At 31.8% G+C, this 12,364-nt stretch overlaps 1 protein-coding gene across 1 annotated transcript; it reads left to right on the forward strand.

The window, feature by feature from the left end:
• LOC109347055 (probable aspartic protease At2g35615) lies at positions 10,460-11,746 on the forward strand. The gene has a single exon (XM_019586785.1). The coding sequence runs from the start codon at positions 10,460-10,462 to the stop codon at positions 11,744-11,746; it is 1,287 nt and encodes a 428-aa protein (XP_019442330.1).

Genomic DNA, 12,364 nt, shown 5'->3' on the forward strand with positions numbered 1-12,364 from the left:
GCAAGCAGTATGCACTACATCAACCCAAAAGTACTTAGGAACCTTGCTTTCGTTTAGCATGGTTCTATCAAGCTCCTCTAGAACTTGATTCTTCCTCTCAACAACTCCATTTTGCTGAGGGGTACGAGGAGCCAAGAGCTTATGCATGATACCATGTTTATTACAAAATTCATCAAACTGGTGGTTTTCAAACTCCCCACCATGATGAGATTGAATGAATGCAATTTTAAGATTAAACTGAGTTTGAATTTGTTTGGCAAGGTTTTTGAAATATTTGAATGCATCACCCTTAGAAGATAAAAATAATGTTCATGTGAATCTAGAGAAATCATCAACAATTACCAAAGCATAGAAACTATCACTGAAACTCATTATTTGTGAAGGTCCAAACAAGTCCATATGGAGAAGCTCCAGAGGTCTTGTTGTGGATATTACATTCTATTTACCAAAAGAGTTTTTAACTTGTTTACATTTTGGACAAGTATCACAAGTTTCAAGATTTCTAAAATCAAGTTTTGGTAGACCCTCAACCAAATTATTTTTAGATAGTTTATCTAGATGTTTTACATGAATATGAGCGACATCGCGCCTATGCCAAAGCCAGATATCATTTTCTTTTGAAACAAAACATTTTGAAAATAACATCGTGACATCTTCTAGGTTAACCATATAGATGTTATTGATAAGATGTCCGACAACTTTGACCTTATTAGATGATTTGTCACGGATTATGCAACACTCAGAGTCAAAAGATATACGATTACCTTTGTCACAGAGTTGGTTGATACTAAATAGGTTGTGCTCCAAGCCTTCAACATATAGTACATTCTCGATCACTGCCTGAGTTGAGTTGCTAATTGTCCCGGTACCAAATATCTTTCCTTTGTTGTTGTCTCCATACGTGACAACCCCTTTTCCTTTCAATGATAGATCTAGGAATTTTGATCTATCTCATGTCATATGTCTCGAGCATCCACTATCAAGATACCAATGCTCTCTATGTGCTCGTAGACATACCTGCAAAATAGATCACTTGCCTTTTTCAGGTACCCAATTTATATTAGGTCCTTTTCTGTTAGTAACCAGGGAGTTATCTCCCTTTTTCATCCAGACATATACACCACTAGGTATACCATACTTCATGTTATAACAAGAGTAGTAAGTGTGGCCATGTGTGCCACAATAGAAGCATGTAGGAACTTTCTTATCATAAAATTTCTTATTAGGTCGAGTTACAAGTTTCCTATATGGTCTTCTCCTACGCATAGGGGGAATATATCCTAGTCCATTATGGTCACCAACATTTCTAGTTTGACTAAGCATAGTCTCTAATTGATTTTGACTCTCTATGAGTTTTGCGAGTTTTTCATTAAGTTTCAAATTCTCATTTTTCAAAGTCTCGCAAGACACACAAACAGTTGATTGACATAAATTATCATTAGAGCAATTGCATGTATTACAAGAAAATAATAGATCTAAGGTCTCATTTTCAAGTTTTAGCTCATCTAATTCTTTCTATAATAAAACTATTTTCTATTCATTTAGCAAGATTACTCGTTTTCTATCATAACTAATCCTAGCTAATTTTTTTAATTATTCATGCAATTCGACATAAGCATTATATAAATCCTCATAAGGAGGTGAATCATCATAAGAAGAAGATGAGGTGTCAAAGTATACCTCATTGTTTACCTCCTTTGAATTTGAGTCGCAAGCTTCATTTATTCTAGTCATTAGGCATAGCTTGGCGGTCTCATCTTCATCTGGGGTGCTTGATGTTGTATCCTCCTCTGGTATGTCCCAGACTATGTAGGCTTTGTTTGACTTGAAGTCTCGAGGAGTGCTCTATTTGGAATCAACTTTCTTGAGGTAAGTAGGACATTGAAATCTCATGTATCCTGACTTACCACATTTGTGGCACGTGAAATGCTCTTTGTTACCTTTGCGTTTCTTAGTTGACTCATGCGCTTCTTTCTTCTAAAAATGTTTAAAGCGTCATTTCTTTAAGAATTTTCCGAATTTTCGTACGAGAAGGCTCAATGTTTCATCACCAATGTCTTAATCAGACTCAGCATCTTCTTTCTCTTCAAAAGATTGAGACGTTGTTGCTTTAAGAGATATGCCTTTCTTTTTGTGATCTGATTCCCCATGCATCGTCAAGCGTCCAAGTTCCATCTCGTGCTCTTGAAGATTTCCAAACAATGTTGCCAAAGGCATGGAGTCAAGATCCTTGGATTCCATGATAGCTGTTACTTTAGGTTGCCATCTTCTGTCAAGACAACATAAAACTTTATTAGTTAGTTCTCCATTGGTAAAAAATTAATCTAGAGCAACTAAATGGTTTACTATGTGTGTGAATTGCTTTTGCATGTCGCAGATAGATTCAATTGGCAACATATGAAAAAGCTCGTACTCATGTGTCAGGGCATTCATCATGACACGCTTGATTTCGCTAGTGCCTTCGTGAGTCACTTGTAAAGTGTCCCACATTTCTTTGGCAATTTGACACTGTGAAACCCGAAAGAACTCATCATATGATAGGACCGATGTGATGATGTTTTTAGCATGTAGGTTGTATTGAACCATTTAACGTTCATCATCCGTCCATAGATTCTTAGGCTTTTCTTTCGGTTCATCGTCCACTAAATGCATTGGGACGAAAGGCCCATTGACTACGGATTCCCAAATATCCAAGTCAATGGCTTCAACGAATATCTTCATCCAGAATTTCCAGTAGGCGTATCCCTTGCCACTGAATATGGGAGGGCAGTTAATGGATGTGCCATCACCGCCAAAGGGGTTGGTGGAACCCATTTGTTTTCCCTTAATGATCACGTGTATGCGGTTGAGCTAGCACGTCGTACTAGCTCTGATACTACTTGTTATGTATCAGTGGACAGAACACACCTATAAGGGGGTTGAATAGGTGTCGCGGTTATCAATTACTGCTTTTTGCATTGAAGCCCTATTCTGGAAAAAGCCCTTGTCTTAATCGATTAACTCAAAGAAAATAGCAAGTTGCAGAGTGGCTTATTGCTCAGCCACTCACCGATAATCAGATACAGATAAAACAAATATGCTTGAACAAAATTAAACTCAATATGTCAAAGTTACAGTATCCAAATTATCAGCTAAAATGAGGCAATATTACAACTTGAAAATTAAAGAGATTAAGGATAGAAAAAGTCTGCAACAAGGTATTTTATCCTGGTTCGTTTGCGGGTCCACTTGCAAACTACATTCAGGCCTCCCCTTCTGATATCGGGAGATTTTCTTCATTAATATTGAAACGAATGTATTTTATATGCACACTTCCAATACACAAACTTAGATGCTCCATTCTTGAATCCAAAGAACCCAATTTCTTGGTTTGACTCACCTAATCGTGTAAGAAAACATTTCTTATGATCTAGCCCCAGCCAAGAAAACGTTCTAAACTCAAGACCTCTAAGTCTTGGTGAAGACTCACTGAGTCTCTTTGGTGGTATGATAGGGTACAAAAAACAGTACAAAAACTCAAGTACAATATGTATGAGTTAATATCAAGCACAATTTAGCTCAAAATATCATAATTAAAACTCAGCTAAAAACCCTATACAAGACTCACAAGTATGCATGAATATGTATGGGTTAATTGACGTGCGAAAACAGAGAATTTCTATCCTAGAATTCTTCTAAAGAAATGCAAGAATCATACAGGAAAAGATAACAAAGGTTAATACATTAATCTCATACAATTAGATCACAATTAAACCGAAAACATGATACTATCTCATAATGCATTTCTCTCTGCCTAAAATTACACAAATGAGCATGGAAAATATGCAATTAGCAATTCTAAAAATGAATGAATGATCTCTCCATGCAAGACCTAAAAACACAATTTATATAGAAACCATTTCTAAGACTCAGTTAGTCGATTAAGTACCCTTTTAATCGATTAACGGGCTGTTAAGAATAACTGTTTTCAGGTATTCAGTTATCTGTTAAAATTGAATTCAAGTTAATCGATTAACGCATTCCTTAAACGATTAACTAGTATATTTTTCAGCTAAATGGTAAAATGGTAAACTACCTATATGTTATGTTTATCAACTATACATGTTTTACCAATATATTATGCTTAAGATGCACAGATAACAAGTATGATTAATGCATGAACATATAATAATCTAGGACACACATCTAAGACTCTAAAAGTGACTCTTGTAAGAACCTAGTCTAGATATGAGATCCTTGAGTCCATGGCATGTTGATTTGTTGACTCATCTTCAAGCTTTCAATGAATCATTGTCTTCATCAAAACATAGGCAATTTAATAGTGCAACACTTTAACACTTTGCACTTTCATAGTATATGTGTAGGATACTTTTAAAGTGTTGAATGACTCAGCCTATTTTGTATAGTTTCAGTTTAGGCGATGATTACATTTCGCCTTGTATTTTGCACTAGCATTTTACTTGACCAAGCAACATCTCGTTAAGCATGTTGTAGGGTTAAGTCTAATTATTAACGAAGAAGTATTCAGAAAAGTGATGGGTCGTTTTCTATTAACATTATGTATGAATTATTTACTTTTCCGCAGTTTATAAAAATGTGACGTCTTGAAAAAGTGATGAATTTAAGGAAAACAACTTGTGATTTATACATATATAAAAGAAAAAAAATTACTCATTTTTGTAAGAGATTAATCATACTATTTTATGAAGAAATTTTTGGGGCGTTCCAAGAAACTATTACTATTCCCACATACCCACTTATCTCAATGGTGAGCAACTATTATGATCAAAATACATTTTTTAGTATCATGGAGGTACCTGACACTCACTTGATGTTTTTATGGACAAAGTTGGGGAAAAATATATTTGAGAAAATAAGTTGGTGGTGATCAAATTTTTCAATGAACCAAGTGATGTTTTGAGAGTAAGGGCGGGATGAAATTAATGAAACTCACAGTTGTCTCATCATATTGTCAATCATGTTATTAACTAGATTAACATTCATTAAAAACAAACATGTATATTAATGTAAGCGATAAATTTGTATAACAATTTACCAAAAGAGAAGCGTCATATATTGTTTTTTAAAATGTTTATGCTAATAATTAATTTTCGTCATATAAAATGCAAATAATTAGTTTTACAATTAATATAAGACAAACGGATTAAAAGGTTTTAAAAAGGAAATTACATGATTAAATTGTATGGATGAGGAAAATTTTGAAACTACCGTTGTATGTTGATATTGAATAATTCATTTTAAACTTTTAATTGTTATTTCAAAATAATCTATAAAATTTCCATGCATGAATATTGTCCAAGGAAGTCATTTGGTGGAACATAGTTAGGTTGAAGGATTATAGAAATAGAGTGAAGAAGGTTATGGGTTTGAGTCTCACCCATAGTAAATAAAAAAAAAGTTATAAGGTGGTTGAATGGTGAAGGGTTGAAATGAAAAAGGTTGAGAATTTGAATCTCACCTACAACAAATACTAACATGCTAACATTTGATGGAAAAAAAGTATATAAGTTTCTTTATATAATAAAATTAACAGTTTTCTATATTTTAAAAATAGCGAAGTATTTAAGAATAATTGAAATTTATGAAAATAAGTTGTTTGTACTTTGTAGTGTCAATATTTCATATATGTTAAATATTTAAAGGGGAGTGAAATTATTTAGTGATGTTTCCAGAAACATGTTTAGTAATCTATTAATGTTTCAAAATGACAAATATTGAATAAGCAAAAAAGTTAGATATTATTAATCCAAAATTCTAAGGAGGACTTAGATATTATGATTTTGTTTTTCTTAATGCACAAATGCTTCACATATGACCAATAATAATATCTATCCCTTTTGGTTTATGCTAATGAAGGCTAGAGTATTAATTAGTAGAATCTAAAAATATATTTATGGTGTGACACAACATTATAACTTGAGGTTATCATATATTATAACATATTGGCTTGATATAGTATAAGTATTGTTTAGTTGACTTGAATTTCCATCATGTTTGTCTAAGGATAAAGTTTTCTAGACATGACTTTTAAAAAATTATCACATTTTGAATCTTATTTTTCAATACTGATTTTATATAATTGACAATCTAGTTATAAATTTGTGACCAAGCACAATGTTACAACTTAAACTTCATATATTACAACTTCATATTGACTTTATGATGTATAAGAGTGGTTTAATATGTGTTATAATTTCCATAGTTTGTTTAAGGCTAAAGTTTTTGTGAACATATTTTTATCTTTTTTTGTCACATTTTAATCTTTGTTTAAATAATAAATTTATATAGTTGATAATTTTAATTTTTTTTGTAACTGTTAAAAAATATGATAGGATATTTTTTAAATTGTTGTTATAAGCTTAAGTAATTGCATTGAATTTATTGATTATAATGAAAATGTAACAAAAGTTCAAACAATTTATTGCTTTAGTTATAGCTAAATCTATTCAATTTATTAATTACTAGCATGTTGACACACACTTTGTATTTATGAACCAATATTTTTATTTTCTAGATAATTGTATCACATATTTTTTGTATTGGATATATATGATATTATATTTTTCTCTGTGTGCCTTACGTATATTTGAACTGTTACGTGTGTAATATTATGTGAATGAAGGGAACATGACAATTTAAAAAATAATGAACATAATAGTTTTATAAAGAAAGGATCATGAATATTATGGAAATTAATTGATAGAATGAGGTTGTAGTGATGGAAAATGAGGTAAGAGAATATATTCATGTGTAACAATGGAATATATTGCATTGGTTTGGAACTATGAATATTAGGTATATGGCTTTAGTAGCTAGGGCAAAGTAGGGATATATAAGGATGGCAATAGGCCTCGATAAGTCTGGGTAGTACATTATTCGGACCCACCCCGTTGTTTCACTTTTAGACCCAGACCCACCCCAGATCTGTGCTGATACCCATTGGGTCTGCTACCTAAGGGTCTTTGGGTATCCAACAGATCTGCGGGTACCTACAAATTCAAAAAATATTACAAATAATTGCGAGTAATTTATGTAATTTTGTGTTTGCTTCATACAATCTTACATGTTATTTAGGTAATCAACAAGAGAAAAAATTATAAAAAATATTTAAAGTTTTAAACCCATGTTAAATTTACTATTACAATATTATTATGTAAAATTGATTTAGTAAAAATTGTTCAATCAAATAAATTTTGAATTATACATATAGATTATCAACATAACATCACTACTTAACAATATAATATCACTGTTTAACAATGTTATCAACATAACAATCACATTTTTGAATTAACAATATAACATTATGGATTAACAATATATATTTATATAGAAGGAATAGAGGATTCGGGTACCCGTAGGTTTAGGTACCTCATTACCCGAACCAGACCCATCCAACAATGGGTCTTAAAATCTTAAGTCTCAATTACTTGCAGGTGCAAAAACATGGACCTAGACCCGACCCGTTGTGGCTAATTTTGTGAGTACCCATGATTCCGGGTACCCATTGCCATCCTAGGGATATAGATGTTAAGTCCATTCAATTATCTAAATACTCATTAGGCAAGTTTTGTCTTTATATAATAATATAGATTATAAAAATACAAACTATAATTAATTTTAGGGGAAAACATGTTGTAATTAAAAAAAATTCTGAATAGGTTAGGGGTGCCATCTTATGTTTTTTTTTCATCAAAAAACCATGTACTCAAATAGTGATATAATTTTAGCGATAAAATAATAATTATTTTTAATTTTATGATTGAATGAAATGTTTTTTAATATTTATCCTGTGTGTGATACTTTTCAATTACAAATTTATATAATGAATATGGTTTTTTAACTGAGGTTAAAGTCTTAATTTATATAATGAATATGGTTGTGATATTATAATCAATACATGCATGATTTAAAGGAATATTGATTAACATGATTGATTTTTTGTTAATATTATACTAAATGTTTGTGCAATTTAAGAAACATTAAAGTCTTAATTAACATAATGATTTTTTTTCTTGATATTATAATCAATGCAAATACAATTTTAAGGAAGACTAAAAGTCTTACTTAATATTATGAGTCTATTAAAGATATTATAGTCAAGATTTGTTTGATTTTAAGGAAGATTAAAATCTTGATTTTTAACTTGAAAATTTTGATATTGATTTTTAATGATGACTACCACATAGAGGAATCTGACCATAACAGTCAACTTGAAAATTTTGAATTCACCATAGACTAAAGTAATTCCTATGATGACTCTCCACCACCACATAACCATAGGAGATCCAATAGGGTTAGACAACCCCTAGTCATCTTAAAGACTTTTATTGCAATATTCTAAGTGCAAATAAACAAAATGGGAGCAAGAAAATATATCATCCTATCACCTTTGTGTTATCCTATGGATCTATATCCAGAAGTCATGTCCAGAGTGTCTTAAGCATAACTGCAAACAATGAACCAAAAACCTACAAAGAAGCCATAAGATCTGAACATTGGATTAAGGCTATGTAGGAGGAGCTCAATGCCCTCGATTAAACAATACCTGGGACATAGCTGACCTATCAGATGACAAGAAGCTTATAGGAGGCAAATGGGTTTACAAGATCAAATACAAGTCTGATGGCAATATAGAAAGATACAAGACAAGGTTAGTGGCAAAGGGGTACAACCAAACCGAGGGTATTGACTTCTTTGACATTTTTGCACCCGTTGTTAAATTAACAGTAGTTAGGTTGCTATTGGCCATTGTTTCCAGCCAAAACTGGATGCTACATCAACTAGATGTCAACAATGTCTTTTTGCATGGTGACCTAGGCGAGGAAGCCTATATGAACATCCCTCCAGGTGTCACCTATAGTAGACCCAACAAAGTTTGTAAACTAAGGAAATCCTTGTATTGCCTTAAGCAAGCATGAAAGCAATATTATATCAAGCTTTCAGAATGCCTCATTAGTTTAGGATACACTCAATCTCACCATGATCATTGCCTCTTTACTAAGAATGCGGTAAAAGCTTTCACTTCCCTATTGGTCTATGTGGATGATTTGGTTCTGACAGGAAATTACAAGGCTAAAATAACTAGAGTCAAACAATGCCTAAATGACAATTTCAAGATTAAAGACCTAGGATCTATTAAATACTTCCTAGGATTGCTAGAGCAGGAGATAGCATAACCATTTGTCAATGAAAGTATGTCCTGGACATATTAAATGATACGTGGTTTCTTGATTCTAAACCTGTGCCAACTTCCATAGTCAAAACTACCAAATTACACCAAGATGACTCCTCTAACTACATTGACCCAAATTCCTACAGAAGACTTCTGGGAAGATTACTTTATCTAACCAATAGCAGGCCTAACATTGGCTTTATTGTCCAACAACTATACCAATTCCTTGCTCAACCTACCAATCTGTACCATAAAGCCCTTTGCAGAGTGCTTAGGTACATTAAAGGAAGCCCTGGTCATGGGCTACTCTAACCCAATTCTTCAATTTTGAAGTTAAAGGCCTTTAGTGACTCTGGTTGGGCTGCATGCATAGGCTCTAGGAACTCCATTATAGGCTATTGTATCTTCTTAGGAGACTCTCTTATCTCTTGGAAATCCAAGATGTAGAAGACAGTGGCTAGGTCCTCTTTAGAGGCTGAGTGTCGTGTCTTGGCCTTTACTTCTTGTGAGATTCAATGGTTGACTTAGTTGCTTAAAAATTTTAAAATTCATTTTATACAACCTGTTCTACTCTATCGTGGTAATGACTCAACTAGATATATTTTTAAAATAAAATAAATATAAACGAATGGAAGAAGCTATAAGAAAATAAAAGAATGATAAATTTTTAAAATAAAATAAAAATAAAAACTTCTTCAATAATCACTCTAAGATCGAATCCTCATAAAAAAAATCATAAAATTTTAATAAATATACACAAATGGGAAAATATAATTGTTCAAAAAGGAGATTTAAGTTTTATGTTTTTTTCCATATTGTGTAATACATTGCACATGACAAAATAAATAATGGTCAATAATTACTAGTGTTAGTATAAAGTTTTTTCCATATTTTTTCTAAACTAATTTGATTAATGGACGAATTAATATTGAAACAAGTTATTATGAGTATAATGCATATACGTCTTGTCAATATAAAGTTTTAACACCATTAGTATATTATTTGTCTTGAATATTTTCTACTTTTATGAAAAAGTCAATAGCTATAAATACGTACATGTGTGCATGATAAATGATGCCCTTACCATGAAAAAATTCTTATATTGTTGGTAAACAAAAGAATTTATCATTTAATATACTATAAATATTTTTAATTAATGACAATATTATAAATCTTTCTATAAATATATAGAGAATACTAAAGTTCCTTACAATCCCCTTCTACCTATGTTGGAGAATACATTTGTATTTTGAGGCTAGTAACATGAGGAAAATTGCACTCTTTGTTGGTATTTTGTTCCAATTGTCAATACTATCCTCGGCTGAATCTAATGGTTTCAGTATTGATCTTATTCATATAGATTCACCTTTATCACCCTTCTACAACTCTTCAATGACACAATCAGATGTTCTTATTAATGCAGCTTTCGACTCGATTTCTCGAGCAGAAAGCTTCCCATTAAATACTTCTTTAAACAGGGATGAAACCATAACAATTCCAAACAAGGGTACTTACCTAATGGCATTCTTTATAGGCACCTTTCCAAGAGGATTACTTGCTGTTGCTGACACTGGCAGTGATCTAACCTGGATTCAATGCTCGCCTTGTACGAAGTGCTACAAGCAAAGGTTACCAATTTTTGATCCAAGAAATTCTTATACTTTCCATTTGATACCCTGTGGTAATAGTTTTTGTAAGAAAGTACGTAGAAATTCTTGTGGATTTGTAGGGGAATGCAGATATGAGGTGGATTATGCGAGCAAATCTTCAACACAAGGAGTAGTGGCTACTGATACAATAAGTTTTAATAATTCTTATGATGGTCGCACAATAAAATATCCCAACACTATATTTGGTTGTGGATATAACAATACTGGGGTGTTCAAACCCACTTCAGCAGGAATATTTGGTCTTGGTGGTGGACCTTCGTCATTCATTTCACAACATGGTGCTGAATTCGGAAAACGCAAGTTCTCTTATTGTCTCCTACCTTTTTATTATGTACAAGGTTCTAGTAAATTGAAATTTGGAGTTGACACACAAAAAAATAGAACAGGAGTAGTTACTACCCCTTTGGTTTCATTGAATCCATCAACCTATTACTATCTTAGTCTTGATAGTGTCTCTATTAATGGAAAAATGGTGAGGCCAAATGAAAGTACTTTTGGTAACATTATTATTGATTCTGGTGCAACAGTCACTTTCCTTAAAACAAGTTGGTATGAAAAGGTTGAAGCTGCTGTATTAGAAGTAATTGGTCATCAGAGTGTGGCAGTAAGGTATCCAATCCGACCATTTCGTTTATGTTATAAGGATGGATCAATTACAAACTTCCCTAGCATCGGACTCCAATTTTATGGTTCTTTCAAAGAGTTGAAGTTGAGTACATTGAATACATTTGTGACCCTAGGTAACTTGACGTGCTTTGCGATACTCCCAACCGAAAAAATCTCAATTATTGGCAACTTACTACAAGTATTTTTTAACATAGAGTATGATCTTGAAGAGAGAACAGTTTCATTTGTAAAAGCCAATTGTTTAAAGGAGTAAGAAAAATATATCTTCTATATTTTCATACTTTTGATAATAATAATTATTATTATTATGATTAACTTTGAAATAATTAACTTTTGTCTTTAGCTTGCTCAAGAAGGTTGAATGAAACATGTCATCGTCATTGAGAAATGAATAATGAATAAATTAGTATGAAATTAAATTAATAACAAAATAGCAGTTATTAGAGGAACAAAAAATAATAGAAATGAAAGTATGATATTTATTATAACTAGCGTGTTGACATGCACTGTCGTGCCTGTCAACCCGCTTTCCTATCGTTTGTATTTTATAAATTCAAATATAATTTTTTGCGTTAAATTTACAGTTGAATTTATTCAATTGGTCTAATATTCAATTTTTTAAATACACTTTTAAAATAAGAAGATAATAAGGATAAAATAAGAAAATAATATTATATGGTTTTTTGGTAGAAATAAAAAGATATTGAGGACAAAATAGGAAAACACAAATTAGTATAGATATTTCTCATTGATACGAATGACCCCACCAAATTGAAAATATACTTGACTCAAACCAAATTTTCTTGACCACCATGTAATCTAAAAATATGAAAGATAAAGATGATGTATTTTATATTTTTTCTGATCGATT

Source organism: Lupinus angustifolius, chromosome LG05 (genome assembly GCF_001865875.1).
Source record: "Lupinus angustifolius cultivar Tanjil chromosome LG05, LupAngTanjil_v1.0, whole genome shotgun sequence".
Lineage (NCBI taxonomy): Eukaryota > Viridiplantae > Streptophyta > Magnoliopsida > Fabales > Fabaceae > Lupinus > Lupinus angustifolius.